The following is a 21,026-nucleotide window of genomic DNA, read 5'->3' on the forward strand; positions in this document are numbered from 1 at the left end:
TTTAAACATCAAAAGGTCTCAGTCTAAATTCTAGGGTTATACTGTTAATTTTATTAATCTTAAACCACTTTGGCAATAATAATGCAAAAGAAAAAAAAGAACACGATGAAGCTTCAATGATAGATCTATCAACGAATTGTGAAACTAATGTCCAAAAAGCCTACCTCGACAACAATAATGCACCAATGAAACCCTTCTTCCATTCTCACGGTCGACACCACCCACAAAAGAGAGATGAGATATGAGGCTAGATCTCTCCCATTTCTTATTCCAAACGCAGATCTAAAACGGAAGAAACGAAGAAACAACTATTGAAAACATAAAATAGAATATGAATATAAATATATGGTTTTTTTTTCCTTTAATGTAACCGCCAAATTTTTTTTTAAAAAAAAACTATTCATTGAGTGGGGCTCACAAGAGTAGATCCCAATTAGAGTGATTTACTCATAATTCCAAGAAAAATAAATTTTGGAAGGATGACCCTATTGGTAACCATCTTCTAGGGATTCCGTTGCGTTCCTCCTTGCCATCTCTTCTTCCAACCACAAGTCACTCCTGGTGGTTTAGGGTGCCCATTCTTTTCTCTTCTCTAATCTTTTAATTTTTGTAATCGTACTTTTTTTTCTTGCTCTGGTATGTATTCCATATCATCTTTTGTACATGTTTCAGTTTTTTAAATGATTCAATGGTTTATCCATTTATATAAAAAAAGATTATTATACATACATACAATAATTACTCAATTGCAACAGTGAAATACAACTTAGCATTCCAAGCATAGTAGTTTGACTCAGGCAATTCAGTTGGGAGGACAAACTAGCAAGGGACATCTTGGGCAAACATTCTTTTTGCCCTCCTGGTCTCGTTTCTTATCTTTTGTTATTTTTTTCTATTCTTTTGTGTTATTTCCTCTAATGTTATTTTGGTGTACTTTTATTATTTTCCTCCTATAGTGGATTGTATTGTTATTGCACCTCTATTTTTGTTATACTTTGTTGTTTTTAATGAACGTGTTGTACTTCTATTCCTATTGTACTGTGTTGTTTTTAATGAATATGGTTTACTCATTTTTTAAATATATAATTATTTTTAGAAAAATTATTGAGAATAGGATTTTATTTAGATGGGGAGAAAAAGATGAACGGAGACGTTCGTCTCACTTTCGACCCAGATGGCTCAGCCGGTCTTCGTACCTTTGCGTCTCTCCCCTCCTCACTTTGAGGATGATGGCGAGGAGGAAGATGAGGGTGAGTTCGCTTCATCCTTGGATTCGTTGTTTGGGGTGGAGCATGCATCATCATTATCGGGTGGTGAAGCTTTTCAAAAGGTTGAAGAAGGCGGAGGGGAGGCCAACTTGGAGCTGACAGAGGTTGTAGATGACTTGGTCTACTTTTTTAGTAAGTGTGCTGTGGTGGAGCTTGGCTCCTGCGATGTGGGGATGGAGGATGGTCCAGTGGAGGCTGTGGTGGAGCGAGGCTCCCACGCCGTTTTGGAGCTTGGTCTCCGCGATGGCGGACTTGAGACGGGACACTTGAGTCACTGGTAGAGCGGGGCTCCCAACATCTTTGACTCGAGGCTCGGAGACACAGTGGAAATACCGGCCACGGTGGAGCTTGGCTACCATCCTTGTGGCTTGAGTGAACTTAGGGGCGGTGGAGCTTGGATCTCATCCTAATGGCTCGCCGGTGAATGATCCAATGGAGAAAGCGACTCGTGAGTTGATGGTTGAGCTGAGCTCCCACGCCGGTGCGAAGATGGCAGGGGTGGAGCTTAGCTCCCTCGCAGTGGATTCAGGTTTGATAGACAAGTGACTGGTTGGAAAGATTTTGAGACTCGGGTGGCGATGGTTGAGATGTGCTCTCTCACTGGCAAGAGGACGATAGGGGTGGAGCTTGGCTCCCTCGCCAGAGCTTTTAGGTTTGGGCATCATGCGATTAATCTAGCGGAGAGAGAATGTCGTGCTAGGATGGATGCGCTATGCTCCAATGCGGGTGAGCGGATGGCATGGGTGGAGCTCAGCTCCCTCATCGGTGTTTGCAGAGTTGGACGGCTAGAGAATGGTCGGACGGATAGAGTGACTTGTGTGGCATCGGTTGAGCTGCATTCCCACACCGGTGAGAGGACGACAAGGGTGGAGCTTGGCTCCCCCATCGTTGGTAAGAGGGTTGAGGCTGAGCGTGGCTCCACTGCCGCCGGTATGGTGACGATGTTGCAGCCACCGGGGTCATCGCATGCGATTGTTGGCCGGTTGGACTCACGGGGAAGAACCAATGGTCAGGCGTCTTCTCGGACCATTGAATATCAGTGGTTATGAGCTGGAGGCTCGAGAAGCCGACGTGTCGAGCATGGTGTGGATCATGCGTCGACCGAGGAATGTCGCAGGTCTGCTGGCGCGCTTGGAGAGGAGGTTTGGGATGTGATGTTCGAGGTTTTGGGCAAGCTTCTGTTTCCCTTGGGAGATGAGAGCAATCCCCCATTGGTGTCCTCCTTTCTTTGGTCTAATTACATGGGTGTTGGGCTCTCATTGGTTGAAGTTTCTTCCTTATTTAAACCGTCTACTAATGCATTGCCACGTGGGGTCTCTTTAAAAATCTAGAATGTCGTGCCTGTAGTGAGCCTCTTGAAGAAGTCTTGGACGTTGGGTGAAAAGTGATATGTTGACCTTGGATTTGGGCCGGGTTGGCCTAGCGTTGATATTTGCACTAGTTGGGGCCTTGTTAACTTCCTTCGGCAGGCCCAGAAGCAAGAAAGTGTTTTTGAAAGTCTTTGTCACTAATGTTTGTTGCACTCTGGAGCTGATAGAGCCTCTTGTCGACATCCCCGGTGGTCGACAATTCAGTGATGAGAGGGATCCGGAGCTTTTGGGGGATTAGGCTTTAGCTCTTCCACTCAGGTCTACCGGAGTACTCTTTAGTCGTCGCCTTTTCTTTACCTCTTCCTCGTTGTTTCCATGTCTGTTTGTGTTTTTCACATCTAGTGGATATTTTGTACCCTTTATCTTTTCTAATATTCATGGTTTATCCTTTTTTTTTAAAAAAAAAAGATTTTATTTATAGTTTTACTACCCGTTGTTCCTCCTTTTGTTGTTCTGTTTGTTGTTTTTTGGTTTTGGTGTTCCACTGCCTGTGGACTGATGTTGTACTTTGTTTCCTTATTTTTATCTATGCTTGTGGTATATCCACTTTTTCAAAAAAAAAAAATATAAGTACATATCAACAAGAGAAAAAAAGTATATAAATACAAATGCAATTGTTGCTGTGGGAATGAATCTAATATACATATATGTATATATATATGTTGAAATCTAATATTCCAATAAACAGCAAGAACAAATTGAAGAGAGAGAAATCAGCAATCTATACATAATCTTTGCAGTGGGTTGCTTAGCGGCCATCAACCACAGTGACTGTCATGACATTCATTGTGAATGATTTTTGGTTAGTTAGCGTGTCCAAATCAAAGGAACCTGTTTGTGCGATAAATCCGGGCCTTTTAGGATTCGGCAACAGTGCATTCTCACTTCCCAACATTAGAGCCACAGATGACATTGTTGGCCTGTCTTCTGGTCTGTCTTGTACACACAATAACCCCACTTTTATACACCTGAAAACTTGAGACATTGGAAATGCATGTCCTATGGATTCATCCACCAACTCCATGCAATTTTCTTCCATCCATAAACTCCATGCCTGAAAAATGTACTCACAGATGTTAATTACTTAGTTTAATTAGCATTAATCTGTTCAATGATTAAGAGAAAACACTGATACTAACATGTCCTAAAAGGTTTAGATAGGACTCGCAGAAATAAACCCCTCTGTTCTTTTGGCCACTAATGATTTCTAGTACCAAGACACCAAAGCTGAAGACATCTGATTTGACTGAGAAGACGCCATCCATTGCATACTCTGGTGCCATGTATCCACTGTAGGTTAAAAACACCAACAAATTAATTAATGTCCTCATTTAATGTAAGAATAATTGTGTATATCTTTGCTGCAAGATGCACATCATGCACTTACTACGTGCCAACTACTTTTTTTGTGTTTACTTCAGTCTCATCACCACCAAATATCCTGGCCATGCCGAAATCTGAGATTTTGGGAGTCATCTCTTTGTCCAAGAGAATGTTGCTGGCTTTGAGATCTCTATGTATGATTCTGAGCCTTGAGTCCTCATGGAGATAGAGGAGACCTTTTGCAATCCCCATGATAATGCTGAAACGAGTACTCCAGTCCAATGATGCTCCTTTCACTTTATCTGAAAAATGGAATCCTCTGAGTGAGTTCTTAGAATCAGGCAGGAAGCCAGTGATTTGGAGAATTATATATGGTAGGAGATCTAACCAAAGAGGAAGGCATCCAAGCTTTTGTTGGGCATGTACTCATATATCAGCATCCTTTCATCATCCTGGATGCAGCAGCCTAAAAGTCTGACAAGATTTCTATGCTGAAGCTTGGCAATGAGCAGGAGCTCATTCTTGAATTCATCAGTGCCTTGGACTGATGTTTTTGACAGCCTCTTGACAGCAATGTCTTGTCCATCTGCTAGTGTCCCCTGGTGATAAATAAAAAGTGATTAAATTCATGAATATTGTGTTGATTCAATGAATGATATTGAGTTAGACTATACAATCACCTTGTATACAAGGCCAAAGCCACCCTCTCCAAGCTTGTTCTGATTGGAGAAATAATTGGTTGCAACCTTGACTGTGTCCAAATCATACAGCTCCAGTTCTTCTGTTCTGCTGGTTCCTCCATGTTTATCCAGGAGGTCCTCAAAGGAGAAGGTACCCAACATTGCTGCACGACATGTCTCTTATTAATTAAATAATCATCTCCATGATGCTTGTTACTTAAATTGTCAACCTCTTACCTCTTCTCTTCTTTTTCTTCTTCATAAAAATGCAGAAACCAATCAAGATAATCAACAGTGTGCCTAAAACAACTGCAACCACCACCACAACAATGCCCTGTTTGTGCCCTTGAGATTCACTTTGGTTTGAACCTACAGTAAGAAGTAATTAAGCCACCCAACCAAAGCAAGCATGAGTACAATCTACAAAACCATGAAAAAAAAACACTTACCTAGATCAGCAGCAGCTAACCGGACATATAGATTCTGGCCTCCATAAGTATAAACTCTGAGATCAGTGAGATCAGAGGTCCAGATAATGCACCCAGTCCCATTGTCAGTGATATAAGCATTGGCGTAAGCAGTGCACTCACAGTTGCTCAAACACAAAGTCCTGCACTCATCCAGAGTCATACTAAAGTTCACCGTGGCATTCGAAGTGTCCGGCAACTTTGCCATGCTCACCATAACAAACCCATCCGTCCCATTCTTACAATCCAATGAAGTCAATCTCACACACCCATCAGTCCCATCTCTCATTGCCCAGTTGGTCGGAGACTTGGGACTGAACCCTTGGAGACAGTTACACATGGGGGAGTCATTAGGATTACAAATACCAAAAGGCCCACACTGCGAATAGTTATCACAGGGATCCTTGGGAGCAAACCAGAAGATGTTCCACGTGCTGGACTGATTGAGCCAGACCAGGCGTTGAGTCGTGCCATCATTGTTCACTATAAGTCTTGATATAATAGAGTCATCAAGTATGTGATACATGTAATATATCTCGTCCTTGTTGTTGACGAACGTGAAGTTGAATGCGTTGTAGGTTTTCATCTCCGGTATGCCAGTGAACCGGACACCATCCCAGTTACCACCCCTCCAGAACCATGACCTTATTGTCTGAAGTATAGTTTGTGGGTCTCCATTGGTGTGGATCCCCATGAAGAATGGTCCTGGGGAGGGATCACTAGCGCTTGTCCATCCACTCAGATAACGGTTGAACTTACTGGTTAGGTTCCACCCAAGTTTCATGCCGGGCAGTAACGTGTCTGTAGGGTAGTCAAAGCTCTGCCACTCATAGCTCTCTGTTACAATATTATCCCAATGCTTCTCTAACAATGAAATTTCCATTGTCTAAGAGTTGGGCAATGGGATCACCGGCTGATACGGATGGGGTTGACCAATAGATGGTTGACTTCTGATCGGAGATGATGAGACTGCCATTGCTTGCAATAGTCAGGGTTCCATTTCCGGTGAGTATTGGCTTCTCACGGTTAGCCACCCACACTACTGTTTGGACTGATATGGTGTTGTACCATATGCCGATATACCGGCTTTCCGAGTTTGCAGGACTGAAGAAGCCGAATGCAAACTTCCCACTTGCTGAGATAAGGGTTTCACCGTCAGTGAGGTGTTGGCCTGGAGTTAGAGTGTCCCCTGCCACGCAGAGAGTGAAGAGAAAGGAGGAGAAGAGGAGAAAGCATAGCGCATGCTGAGTTCTAATCAAAATTTTCATACTTAATTACACCTTTTACAGTGTAATGCCAAAGGCCCCTTTCTGCATGCTTTCATGGGAACATATGTTCATATATGATGATATATGTATGTATATATGATTGGTGTATGATTTTCTTCTGGAGGTATTCTAGACTTTGTCAAAACAAATCGTCAAAAAGGACGGATGGGAAAGTTCATGCCATGGCGTAGTGCTCACTGCTCAGGAGCATCTTTTTAATGAATATATTAGCTGCCATTTTGGAATTAGTGCTAGATCTTTGACAGTAGGTTTTTAATCGGATGGTTGGGGGTATTGGGAGCAACGACTCTTGGAACACGGCAACGGTTTGGTTTCTGACTTTCATTTTTGCATATGTGTTGTCGGTCTTCCTTTGAGTGCAAACTTAAGGTTATGGGAATGTGCAGATGGTATTGGTTTTTGTTCTAGCTCTCACTCTCCCGGAAAGACAGGTATTTAATTAATTTGATCTAATTGGATCAATTGATGCTGCCCTCTTGTCCTTATTATTTAGTTTTGATTCTATGTATTTCATAAAATATTGTCATACAAACTGAGCCCAAATTTGATGGCTGTTTGAAGTTCCAATCTTCTGCTGACCTTTATTCTTCCTTTTATCAACAATTGAACTTTCAATAAAGCTCATAAATCAGTCATGATTACTTGATTTTTTTTTTTTGAAAAAGCTGGATAAACAACTTCAATTAAATATCAAGAACAAATAACAGTAAACAATAGCCTTCGACAACACTGCCGAGAAAAAGGCACAAAAACAAGGAACTAAAACATCAAACCACTAAAAAGTGGTACAAAAACGAAGAACAGACAAATAGAAAAGAAAACCAACGAAAACACCAAGACACACAGCCCGCCACAAAGCTCCTGAGACTATACTGCCAACTAGCCCGTGATTTGAGTCTGTGTCTCCTCAGAAGATATAGCTTCTCCTGTCTCCTCCACCCGTGGGCCTAAAAAGTCCAGACTCCGACGGATGGTAGTGATGGAATACTCCAACTTCGCTCTACATCCCTCTGCGACTATAGAGAACCACGACAATAACATATGATCAATTTTAATGATAAGAGCATATACAGACAAGCAATTAGCATTAAAAATGCAGTCATTCCTATCAATCTAAATATTCCACACAATTGCTTTCACTACTAAGTCCCCAATATCCCTGCATGCAGGTCTCACAGATGATCTCCAGGATCCCCAAACCAAGTGCATAGACATAGGAGGATCCAGGAGATGCAGAAGTCTCACAAAATAACCCCACACCTGTCTAGCAAAAGAGCACTGAAGGAACATGATGATCCACAGTTTCAAACTCAGCATGACACAAAACACATGTAGCAATGGGGAGTTGATTGTGTCTTTTTTTTCCTAAATTCTCAAGAGAGAAAATCTTATTTTTCTAGGCAAGCCAGTTGAAGATAGAGATTTTTTTGGACAAAAGTTATGCCAAAAAAATATCATGACCGGGCACCTTAACCCAGCATCGTTTAGGAAGTTATAAAAGGATTTAGGAGAAAGCACCATTTCCTGTAAGCCTCCACTATTTCCTATCCCTCAAGTTCTCAACTGGCCCCGTAGTCGCGCATTGAGCGTCCGGATATCAGAATTTGCTGAGAAGGGTACCTGATCAAAGAGCGATAACAGCTCGCGAATCGTGCCATTGGGGGCCTGAGACCTTCTGAACTCCTCAAGGCAAAGGAACATAGGAGCACACCCATTAACCCAATGATCTTTCCAAAAAGGTGTCTCCATCCTCGTATTAACCCCTTGTAATATGCAACCTCTTAGAGCCGGAAGACTGCTCATCACCCCTTTCTAGAAGAAGGAGACCCTACCCGATTGTCTAGGAAACATGTTCCAACGAGCAATCCCATAATTAAATTGGATAACATTCACTCCACACCAAGATGTGCCAGACATGGATTTCCATCACCATTTACCCGACAAAGCTAGGGTAAAGCTGTGTAGATATAAGATTCCCCAACCCCCTTGATCGTGGGAGCGACAAAGGTTTTTCCAAGCGACAAGTCTACATTTGGGGTGGTCAATGTCCAATCTCAACCACAAGAAGTCTCTTCTAATCCGGTTGATCTTTCTTGGTGACCCAACAATGTAACCTAAAAAGGGACATCCAAAACGTATGTAGGAAGCGCCGAAAGGACCAAGTTTACCAAAGTGAGACGACCCCCTAACGATAGGTGCTGCACTTTCCACGAAGAGAGCCTCCTTCTGACTTTAGTAATGAGCACCTCCCAATCCTATCTTCTTGGCCTTCTCTTGGAAATCGGGATGCCCAGATAAGTAACTGGAAGCATACCCCTCGCACAACTTAAAGTATTGGCCGCAGCCGAGTCAAGTAGCGAATCCTGGGAAGATGAGTATAAACAAGTTTTAGAAAAATTAGTCGCTAAACCCGTCAACCCTTCGAAAACATACAAAATAAGTTTGACCACCCGCAAATCTTCGAGTCCTTTTGTGGTCAAAACCAACAGATCATCAACATAGTGAAGATTACACCTACTACCAAACTCCCCTAATGGCACCCCAATCAAAACCTTGGACCTAAGTGCATAGGAGAACATCGAACAAAGCGCATCCATAACAAGCACGAAACAACAGGGGAGATAACGGATCTCCTTGTTTTAAACCCCTTTGATATCAAACATAACCATTTGGGGACCCTGTTTACCAGAATAGAAGCCTTAGAAGAGAACAAGATACTTTTGATCCACCCTTTCCAACACTCTCAAAAGCCCCTGGCTTTCAGCAAATCGAAAATGGAAATCTCAATCAACAAGATCAAATTGCCTTAGAAAAATCGACTTTCAAAATGTGACCTAGTACCCTACGTTTGTGGATACTAAAAAGCAATTCTTCAGCAATAGCAATATTATCAAGGATGCATCAACCTTTCAGGAAAGCTGATTGTTCAGAGTCCACCAAGGAATTTAAAACCTTACTAAGGCATGTGGCCAGCAGTTTAGAAATGATTTTCAAGGACGAGTTTATCAAACTGATGGGTCTATAATCTCGTGGAGACTTAGGTGATTCCACTTTAGGAATAAGAGAAATGCTCGGCCCAGTTGATTTTCTCCAGATTAGCTCTTTGTAGGTAGAAATATTCACAGAGAAGAAGGAGATCAGAGTTGATCGTATCCTAGAATTGTGTAAAGAATTGGATTACATGAAAATTGACTATATAAATCTGAGATTGTAATATACAAAGATTAAGCTGAATGTGTGTGTTTAATTTGATTTTGAATAAAGTGGATAAAATAGGGATCATGTGCCATTTTGGTCAGCTTAGTATCTTGTATTTTTTTATTAAGTGGATAAACCACGTGCATTAAATTAAAAGAGTATGTGTTTTTTCTTTTCTGTCTTGGCCTCTGTGGTTGCCCTTTTTGTTTATCTTGTCCCTTCATTTATTGCTGGTGGGAGCTTGTAACTCTCTTTTAATTTAATGCACGTGGTTTATCCATTTTATCAAAAAAATAAAAAAAATAAAATAAATAATTTATTTAACCATAAAATGCTTTAAAAATGATTAAAATAGACTGTATGCTTTGGACAGCTTGCATGTCATTTATTTATTTATTTTATAAAAAACAGATAAACCACTTAATTAGAATAAAAACACGATAACAAAAAGTCAGGAGCTTGCAAGTCATTTATGCTTTTTTTTGCTCGACTTCGAGAATATGGTATGGGAAAAGTCTTCATTTTTTTACAAAAATGATAAGCACCGATCCAACAAGAGAGTGTCAAACGACATACATGTATGGTAGTGCACTAGTTACGGTGGCTTAATAATCTCTTGGGAATTTATTAACTTAGCTAAACGGCAAGTGTATGCACTTTTCAGGAATGAAACTAAGCTAATAAATCCCTCTACCATAATTAATTGTTATGTTAGTTGGTGCAATTTTTAACAATAAACAAGCTAAAATCAAGAAGCCTTGGGTCCTTGGTCGAATCGAATATAGTATTATTTTAATTCTAAACAGTTCTCATTCTTTCTTTGATTCTAAAAATAAATCACACGTTTATGGGCATGTTTGATTTTGTTTTTATTTTTATGTTTTTAAAAACAGTTTTGTAAAATTGTTTTTCAAAACAAGTTTTGGAAATAAAAAAAACAAAAGAACTTGTTGAATGAAAGTGTTTTGAAAATAGATCTAAAAACAAAAAAAAAACTCGTTTGGAAAAAGTTTTTAAAAATATGTTTAAAACAAAAAATACAAAATTTGTTTGATTGAGTTGTTTTATATAATTGATACTATTTGCATGGTTTACAGTAAATTAATAACCATATTACTTTAAATAATTAATATGATAATATATTTTGTAGAAATGACCCTAAAATGAATACAAATAGAATTCAATATGACATTATAATGCATATATTCAATGTTCAATAACATTTTTGGAAATAAAAAGTACAAGCGTAAGTTCAATGTTCCCAATTATTATAGTGTAGCCAAAGAAAGTATAAGTTCAATGTTCATAATTATTAGAATGTAGCCACATTGAGTTTGCAATATGATCACAATGTATTGTTATTTTAGTCGCACTTTCATCAAATAATCTTGATAAGTTCTCCTTGTTAGTTCCACCGGTGTGGTTTGTGGGTTTAGAGAATACTCAAACGCTCATAGAAATTTCACACAAACCAAACAAAACGGAGACACACGAGATTGGTAATCCCAGTTCAGCGTCAACTCGCCTACGTCTCGGGGGCCAAGCTCGAAAGATAAACAATTCTCTAAAAGAGGTGAAAATACATGAGTACAAACACTTTGTCACTTACTCTCACAAATAAAGATCACTACCCTCTCTAGATTGTCTAGTGCCCACACACTCTCCATCTCAAGTGTCATACCCAATCTCAGAGCAAGGTAGCTTATATAGACGCCTTAACATCCCAAATATAGTACATACCTCTTTTAGAATCTCCGCAGCTACTAACTTTTAGAACCTTCCAAAATTAGCTGGTACAACTCCTGTTGTAACACAACCTGGAACATGGCCCAGACTACTGACTTGACTGAGTTCTGATTACGTTGTGAATGACATCAAGACCCATCAATCTTTCTGGTCATGCTTAGTCCTAGTCGGTGCAGCCAGATCTCCCGATCCCGACCATCACCAACTAGCCTACCTCCTCAGTTTCTCATCACGCAATCCCTTCGCAAGGGGCTCACGTCTTTGTGTGTCTTCACCAAATTTTCCAAACTTGATGTTTCAATTCATCCAAGTTTGGCCTTCAAATCTTCCCAAGAATAGGCTTTTAAATCTTCCCAAAATAGGTCTTCAATTAATCATGTCAATTATACTAATAATGGGTATGTCTTCAATCATACCCTTAATAGTTTTCAATCATACTTATCAAGGTTCTTTAAATCATACCTTCAATAGCCTTCAATCATACCATTGACAGGATATTTCTTTAATTAAACTCCATCCATATTTAGTCTCCAATAAAATCTCTCTAAATATGGTCTTGATATAATCTTGTCTTCAAATTGTAACACATACCATAAATAGCTTCACCAAGATCTCCCAAGATATTTGTCTCCAATCTAAGACACCTTGCCATGTCACCATACCTTGCTATATCATCAATTTTGCCACTTCACAAAGGTTGTCATGTCACCTTGTCTTGGTGTCAAATTATGCCAATTAAAGTGCTTTTGCACTAACACTCCTCAATGTGACCTAAGTTCCTAGAACCATATTTTTAGACCACAAAGAATTCTCTTATTCCCCTGTCATTTTGCTTTTTGCCATCTACAATGTATGTTATATAAAAAATAAAAGATTACAAAATAAGTAATCAACCTAATTAATAAACTTGATTTAACTATTTTTATCGTAAAAAACAAGACTTTGAAAAAAAGGGATGACATTGTAGAAAAACCCTATCGGAGGTGTAGCCCAAGGGAGGTGAAGCCCATGGGAAGTACACTGGAGGTGCTAGAATCAGAACCAGAAGAAACTTGCCGAAGATGGAGCCGAGGGCGTGGTGGTGGCCAATTTAGATGTATGAGAGAATGGGCTTGTTTTAAAAACCCTATAGATAAATCTCACTTTTATTTTGAGTTGTTTTTAATAACAAAAGTTTAGAAATATCCCAAAGTTGTTTTAAGTTTTTTGTTTTTAAAAACATCTTTTTTGTTTTTTAGTTTTTTAAAATAGTTTCAAAAACCTATTTCTGAAAATAGCAATCAAACATGCCCTACAACTCCCTATGTTAAAAAACTTAAAGCTTGCTGAAGGGCTTGATCGCTGTGGTAAAGAAGAGTATACAATAGAAAAATACTATTTAGGCCCAATAGTTGGGCGAAAATTGGAGCCGAATGCTAATCCAGGAGTTGGGATTTGCTAACCCCAGAGTAGGGTTGCTAACCTTGAAGCTGAAATTAGCATTCGACCCAACTATTCAGCCTAGATAGCATTGCTTTATACAATATTCAGGACATTTCCACACAAGATGAGCAAAACCTTGATGACAGTTCCGATGCAGTTACTAGCTAGCACATAATTTGTTATGGTTTGCTATACCCTAGGAGAATATCTTCTCTACATCTAGGGGTCTATCTACCTTTTTTCTATCCTTGTTGTATCCACCTCCATTAGATTTTATTATGTATCTCTTGTTGTACATGTACTTCCCTATTATGAACTCTGTGTTAGTAATTTCAATTTTTAATGATTTTTTTAAACACTAGGCGACAAGCACCCCAATTTAATATTTAAGTCAGGGATGGGTACATATGTAGAGCGCACTCGCAAGCTCAACAACACATCGCCTTGTGTAGGTTTCGATCTTGGGACCCTCTGAAATAAGAACTTTACGCAAAGGACCTGATACCAATATTCCAAGCAACCGTTGGTATTTTCAATGAATTTTGTTGTTTTTCCACTTTATTCGGGAAAAAAATATAGTATTATTTTCACCATATTAGAATAAAATCCACTCCACTCCTTATATTTAATAAAAATATACGTAATTCTTTACATCATGGTCAAAAGAATTTTTGTTTTGTTAGCAAACTTTTTGCTTCATTTTTTTGGGTGATAAAGTGGTGAATTACAATGATATTAAACAAGAAAAAAGCTATTACAAACAAGACAAAATACAATAGACTAACATTGCAAGAGAATATGCACATAATCCACCAATAATGAAAGTAGGGTTTAATAGAAATCAAACAATAATCTAGTAGAAGCTATCAGTGATTCCCTAATAACAAATTACTGGGGATTGAATTATCTTAATTGTCACTTGGAATTATACAAGGGGTAAAATAGATATGCCCTTCCCTGAATCTCATATTTGGTGTACTTATTATTAACCCATATATTAATGAATGAAATACATTAAAAAAAAATTTTAAATAAGCCTTGTCTTAATTTATTTTACATGCACGTCTCTTCTTGTAGAAGTATGGTGCAATGCAATGGCTAAAAAAAAAGAGTAATTTGATTTATTTTTCTAATCAACGTGTCATGGAATCACTTTGTATCGGTGACATATCTGGGTATCCCGATCTAGGACAAAAGGCCTTGTAGGCAAGAATGGGAGAGCCTCCTTGAGAAAGTGCAGCAGCGGCTTTCTTCGTGGAAAACGCAACATCTATCGAGGGAAGGTCGCCTCACCTTGGTTAATTTGGTCTTAATGAATCTCCCAACTGATGCAGTGCATCTGTGATCCAATTTAACTATAAAATTTTTAATTGGAATTTGTTCCCTATCCAGACGGGAAGGATCTCGTTCGTTTTGGAAAGAGGCATCCAGTTGCCTTGCGGTGCTTAGGGGTTGTATCACTCAAGGAGTTATTTTTGGTGCTGAGACTCTCTTCTTGAAAGACTGGTGGCTCAATGGTAGTGCACTTATGTTTTTGTGGTCAGATGCTTTTAGAGATAATCAGCACAGGAATGACACTATTAGGGATTTGGCTCATCTGCTTGACAAAGTCCCTTTCTTGGATAACCCTGACACTATACCTTATAGTGTAACCAATTTTGGGACTGCAAGGGGCAAGAAGTGGTGGGCTCTCACGGAAAATGGGTCCTTCTTTGTGAAATGTTTTTGATAACTTTCGGAATGACGGGGGCATGCGGTGGCCAATCCAAGATGGTTTTGGAGCAGCAACTGCCCATGGAAAATTAATATTTCCAATTGGTTGGTCTGAAGAACAAGATCCTTTCTCTTGAGAACCTGGAGAAGCGAAGATGTAACAGGCTCTCGACAACTACTTGTGTGATGTGTCACTCAGGGATTGAATCTGTCGATCACCTATTCCTTCACTATCATTTTGACAAATTAGTTTGGGAGTACTTTGTTAGATTGTTTCAGTTACTTGAGCCTCCCCCAGTCAATATGTCAAATCTGGAGAACATGGAGTTCCTTTCTTAGGCCCGTGTATATGGGGGTTTGGATTGTGAAAGCTCTTGTTTGAAATATTTGGCTTACTAGAAATGAGCTCTTTTTTAATGCTAATGTTTTATCTACTATTGCTATTATTTTGAAAAGCGATCGCATGATTTTATCTTGGTTTTCAGTAGTTGCAGAAAAGATCCAAAAAAAAGTTTGAAGATTCCATCTCTACCATAAACTCAATCTAGAGTTTCTTGGCCAACGTTCGGAAGAGTTAAGAGGAGATACGATGGGCGAGGTGGCTCATGATCAAATCCCAGGATAGATATTAATTGTCTTAGTTGGTGCTTAGTGGTTGCAGTTGTTTTGGTTTTGTTGGCCTCAGACTGTTGTACCACTTCTAGTGCCATCTAGTGGACTGTTGTTGTAGTGTGAACTATTGTGCTCTTTCTTTTTTTAGTTGAAGTGGTTTATCCAGTTTTTTTTTTAAAAAAAAAAACTTTGTATCCCTCTCTTATTTATGTGTTCATTCAATCTTCTCTTGTGCACTTTTTCACCTCTCTTTTTTATTAACAAAGTTTCATTTATTCGCTCGTATCCATTTATATCTTTTGAGCTATCCTATGGATGTCTTTCTCTCTAGAAAGTGTACTTACTTTGCCCCACACCTAATGGACCCCTACTTGGTCCACACCCAGTGGACCCTTATTTGTTTTTATATTACTTATACTCTGCTGTTTTTATTTTAATAAATATTATTTATTTATTTTAAAAAATAATAAACTACAAATGCATTGCAAAAAGGAAATAAAAAACAAAGTACAAAAGAACAACAACGGAGAAAATGAAAAAAATCACAGGCTAATCACCAAAGGTGCAGAGCCTCAGAAAAGACGAAAAAATAAAAACACAGGAACAACAATAGACCAGTAAATGTAGTTTATTTATTTAAATATATATATAATTTATCTATTTTATTAATTTTTTTCCTACATCAGCAGCACTGTCTACATTTAAGTAAAGCAGGTTCTTACGCCTCCATATAAGATATTAATAGAACTGTTTTAAAAAGAACCGAAGACAGTAATACTGTAATAGTAACAACAGCAGAAATTTTTGGGCAAAACATTGCAAAATGGCGCCATCATTATCGAGGTTCAATCAGTGTGGCTGACGTATCACACGCTGCACTTGAGCTTGCTTTACTTGAACCTGACTCCATTTGATACGAAACATTCCTCACACTGAATCCGGGTTCCTTAGGATAAGGCAATATTGCTCTGTCAGAGCCCAGCATAAGAAGTACGGAAGACATCAGAGGCCTATCTCCTGGGTGATCTTGCACACATAGAAGACCCACATTAATGCATCTCATGACTTCATTCACGTCATAAGAGGAGCCCAGTGATTCATCAACAATTTGCAAGTTGTTTCCCTCCTTAAATAAACTCCAAACCTGAAATCCCATGCCACACCTTGCGTCAGTATTTGAAAAATTAGATTAGAATAGGTTTAATTGCCATACATGTTCTTATAATTGTGTATTTTTGGCCTTTTTAATCATTCTAATACTTTAAGGTACAATTAAGTCTTTATATTTGGTCAATCTCGGTCGTTCTAGTCCACGGTGATATTTTTAGGCACAATTAAGTCTTTATAATTTACACTTGCCCATCTACACCGCGGACTAGAATGACCCAACTCGACTAAATATAAAGACTTAATTATACCTAAAAATATTGCAAGGACTAAAAGGGTAGAAAGTACACAATTACAAAAATCTGTACAATAATTAAACCATTAGAATATAAATACAATATAGCGGATACAGAGTACTTGCATGATCCAAAAGGTTTTTGTGAGGTGCAGCTGAATACACCCCTTTGTTTTTCTTGCCACTGATAATTTCCAGCACCAACACCCCAAAACTAAACGCATCGGATTTTTGAGAGAAAATTCCATCCATAGCATACTCTGGAGACATGTATCCACTGCAGGAGAGCAATAACAAGACAATACTTTCTTCAGTGTTGATGGTATTATGTTTTGACAGTGTTGTAACATTAATTTGTAAGAATTACACTTACTATGTACCAACAACTTTCTTGGTATTTCCCTCTGCCTCATCTCCACCAAAAATTCTTGCCATACCAAAGTCTGAAATCTTAGGATTCATTTCTTTATCAAGGAGGATATTGCTGGCTTTGAGGTCTCTATGGATAACTCTTAATCTAGAGTCTTGATGCAGATATAGCAGTCCTCGTGCAATTCCCATAATAATTTTGAAACGTGTTTGCCAATTCAACACTTCATCTTTTGATTTTGCTGAAGATTAATTCCATGAGGTGCATGTCAATTTAAGAGATGATGTTTCTTCAAAAAAAAATAATAAATGCCACCTACCAAAAAGAAAGAAGTCCAGGCTTTTGTTGGGCATATACTCATAAACCAGGATTCTTTCCTCTGCTTCAATGCAGCAGGCAAGAAGCCGAACAAGATTTCGGTGTTGAAGTTTGGCAATTAACAAAACCTCGTTCTTGAACTCAACCAGGCCTTGTGATGATGTTTTAGCAAGTCTCTTCACTGCTATTTCTTTTCCATCCTCTAGCATCCCCTGTTTATCATTTAACAGGGTTCCATCTCAAATTTTAACTCAACAAATGCTTAGAATTGTGACTTTATGGTGATATGGTTATCATATATATGATTTGGCTTTTTCTAAGAAAAAAAAAGGAAGAGAAAAGAAAATTGAAACTGAGATCACTTTATAAACAGGTCCAAAGCCGCCCTCCCCAAGTTTATTGTCAGCAGAGAAGTTTTCTGTTGCAGATGCAATAGTGCCCAAGTCTAGCAGAGGTAGCTCAAGGTCACTCCCTTGAGAGAGTTCCAGGGCATTCCTTGCAGCAAGTCCTCTGCTGCCAGGGTCATGGAAGGAATTCTTACTCTCCTGTATGGCTGTAAGTAAGGAGTTTAACATAAGACCATAGATTAATCCATACAAAGTGATGGAATTAAGCTTGCAATCTTCAAATACAAGAACATAGTTAAAGATAATGATGTACTCTGACCTCTTGCTCTTCTTGTCTTCCTTCTTTTCCATACAATATAGCCAACAAATGCAAGGATTAGCATCGTCACAACAAAGATTATCACAAAGGGAATCACCCATTTCCTGCTCTTACTGAATGCTGATGGCGCTGAATCTACAACAATGGCATCATCACCGAAATGACTTTATATACAATGTTAAAGAAAATCCTAACTGTTGATCCACTTATCAATTAATTATATGACAAAACACAAAAAAATATTAATCACGTAAAATGTAAAATATATTCTTGTGCAATGGCGAATACAAGTATAGATAATAGATAAATACACCCTAACAAACAACCATTATTTAGTGTGGTGGTATGTTACTTGAAAAGTGAATGGGCTGACCCAGGGTCGAATTCCTGGGTCGGTAATTCTGTTAAAGTACTATACATTTACTGTATATACTGTATAAATATTGTAGCTACTGTTCACTCAATGTTTTATGGGTCTCAGGTGATTTATTAACTTGGTTTAGTTCCTGAAATATCTTCTGAGTATGCACATGGTAAGAATCTGATTGTCCCATATAACGTCTGACCGAGTTAATAAATCTCTATATACCCTAACATAGTGTAACTGCATAATAGGATTGATGACAGTCAATAAGTACTTATGTCCATAGTCAGTAAGCGCATGATATCTGCATTGACATATATAGTAGCTGTGAATTTGATTGTTGATTCCTTTGGATAAATTTAGCCGCTGTATGCACAAGCTTTATAAAAACTGTATGATTGGTCTGAAATGTCACAACTTTGACGTTCACACAATGTGCAAATTATTTCCTTTTTTGTCATCTATGCCATAAGCACAATTACTCAAAAATGCCAAGAAACGCTTCCTTTCTTGGCATCTTGGCCATACGTAAATGTACTTGGAAATGCCAAGAATATATAATATATAAATGTTTGACCAAATGCCAAAGACTTTCAGCAAATAGTCAGAAGGGGTACTTTCTATTATAAAATTAATGATGTATAACGCTTTTCTGAATTGGGCGGCCAATCCAGTGCTGGAACCGTGCAGGGCCCAGATTTTCTCTTGTATAACTAAACACAAACAATCAAACTTCTTCTTTTGAAATTAGTTCCTGATTGGAGTTGGTTTCTCCTTAATTAGTCCTATGCCTTTCATATTTTTTACACTATCTTCCAATAGGAAGTATATGTTAAAGTGTGGCTGTACGTACCTAGATCAGCAGCAGCAATCCGGACATAGAAATCTTGCACATGGGCATCGTTGGTGAACAACTTAACATCCCTGAGTTCGTCCGTCCAAGTTATACACCCACTTTTACCGTTGTCAACATCCGTTGACGGAGCATAAGCAGTGCAAGTGCAATTATTCAAGCATTTGGTCCTGCACTCCTCCAAACTCAAACTCGTGTCCACATTCGCTTTGGTAGTATCCGCCAGCTTCGTATAAGGAATGACCAGGAACCCATCTGTCCCGTCTTTACAGTCCAATTGTGTTTTACGGACGCATCCATCGCTCGCGTCCGTGTAATACCATTTCTCTGGAGATTTGGGAGTGAATCCCTGTAAGCAGTCACAGATTGGCAAGTTATTTGGGTTGCAGATGGTGAAAGGACCGCATGCCTGAATGCTGTCGCACTGGTCCACTGGAGCGTGCCAGATCTCGTTCCAGAACCCACTGCTCTCCTCCCATATCGACCGTTGCACTAAACCAGACTGGTTCACAGTCATCTTGGACAAAATAGGAAGATTGGTATTGAAAGAGTAGGTGATCTCCTGCTTGTTGTTGATGAAGCTGACATCGAACCCAGTGTATGTACGTGTTGCGCTTGTGGGGAGGCCAGTGAACTGGTACCCGTTCCAGGGTCCGGTGCGGCCCAGCTTCTTCGAACCAGCACAAAGGAGCAGTTGCGGGTCACCGTGGATGTCCATCATGGCATAGTACTGAGAAGGAGATGGATCCGAGTCACTGGTCCATGCAGTCATAGTCCGGTTAAGGCCTTTCACAAAGTCCACGCCCACCTTCATGCCGGCAATTAATGTGTCCGTGGGGTAATCGAAGCCCTGCCATGAGTAATTCCCGTCGTCGCCCTCGTCTTCTCTGACCACCAGGTTTCCCGTGTTCAAGAGCTGTGCAACCGGATTGGTCACGTTGGCAACACCAGATGACCACACAACGGTGGAATTTTGATCTGTGATGAGGAGGCTTCCATTGTCTGAGATGGACAGAGTTCCAGTGGAGGTGGTGACTGGATCTTTGCGGTTGGCGACCCATACTATGGTTCTTTTGCTGATCTTATTGTACCATAGACCTACATAACTTTTGTTGGAATTGACCGGCTTGAAGAAACCCAGAGCAAACTTTTCGTTAGATGATATAAGAGTCTCATTACTGGTGAGTGGTTGTGCTGGTGTTATAGTATCCCGTCCAACGGCATGAGAGAATGACATGAATAAGAGAACGAACAAGAGAGGCATCACTCGCTAAAATCAGTTTGGCCTGCTCCGGAGGTTCTTGTTCTGCAATTTTTTTTTGGGTGATTAAACCTTGTTCCGGCATTTGCATGGATGCCATCAGAGATAACACTTTGAAGGCAAAATTTAGTCAAAACTTAGTCCAATTTGATTTAGTTGATGTAACAAAATTTTGGCTCTTTCAATAATTTGGTAGTGTTTTCTTTCTATTATGACTATTCTTTGATGGTAATGGGGTGTGGCGAGAGCATATGCTCGATGCCATGAGAGAGAAGATAAGGGTTGAGACCTGCGAATTCCCCAGCACCATCCAAGGAGAAATAATTTTTTTTAATAAAAATTGGATATGACAAGTTCAATTAAAATAATAGACACTGGGTCATAGCATAAGGGAAGAAGAACCCTAGAGCAAACCAAAAGAAGACTTCGAAGTCTACCTGTTGTTTGGGAGAGTCAGGTCTACTCCACAGTCAATTGCTCCATCTTCATGGGACCCACAGAGCTTCAGTTTCTCATCCTCTAGAGCCTTGGGGAGGTATTCTTGATGTTTTTTTTTAGGTTGTTTGATTGACAATATGGAAAATAAGTGGGAAAAAAAAAATTCATGGAATATTTTTCCATGTAAAAATTTTCGGTGGAAAATGAAAAAATAGTCGTTTGATTAGCATTATTTTCTAGATAGAAAATCAAAAATTTTCTATGGT

General features: G+C 39.2%; 1 protein-coding gene and 1 pseudogene across 1 annotated transcript; both read right to left on the bottom strand.

Moving 5' to 3' along the window:
• Window positions 1–3,358: 3,358 nt before the first annotated feature.
• Window positions 3,359–6,425, bottom strand: LOC120277268 (annotated as a pseudogene).
• Window positions 6,426–15,754: 9,329 nt separating this feature from the next.
• On the bottom strand, window positions 15,755–20,472 carry LOC120277267 (receptor-like serine/threonine-protein kinase SD1-8). The gene is made up of 7 exons (XM_039284038.1): window positions 19,062–20,472; window positions 17,845–17,979; window positions 17,541–17,731; window positions 17,180–17,390; window positions 16,864–17,101; window positions 16,617–16,767; window positions 15,755–16,232 (listed from the first exon to the last, which is right to left on the bottom strand). Exons 1-7 carry the CDS (start codon window positions 20,323–20,325, stop codon window positions 15,924–15,926), a joined length of 2,499 nt encoding a protein of 832 aa, XP_039139972.1. The 5' UTR covers window positions 20,326–20,472; the 3' UTR covers window positions 15,755–15,923.
• Between the last annotated feature and the right edge of the window lie 554 nt (window positions 20,473–21,026).

The sequence above is a fragment of the Dioscorea cayenensis genome, chromosome 15 (assembly GCF_009730915.1).
Source record: "Dioscorea cayenensis subsp. rotundata cultivar TDr96_F1 chromosome 15, TDr96_F1_v2_PseudoChromosome.rev07_lg8_w22 25.fasta, whole genome shotgun sequence".
Classification (NCBI taxonomy): Eukaryota; Viridiplantae; Streptophyta; class Magnoliopsida; order Dioscoreales; family Dioscoreaceae; genus Dioscorea; species Dioscorea cayenensis.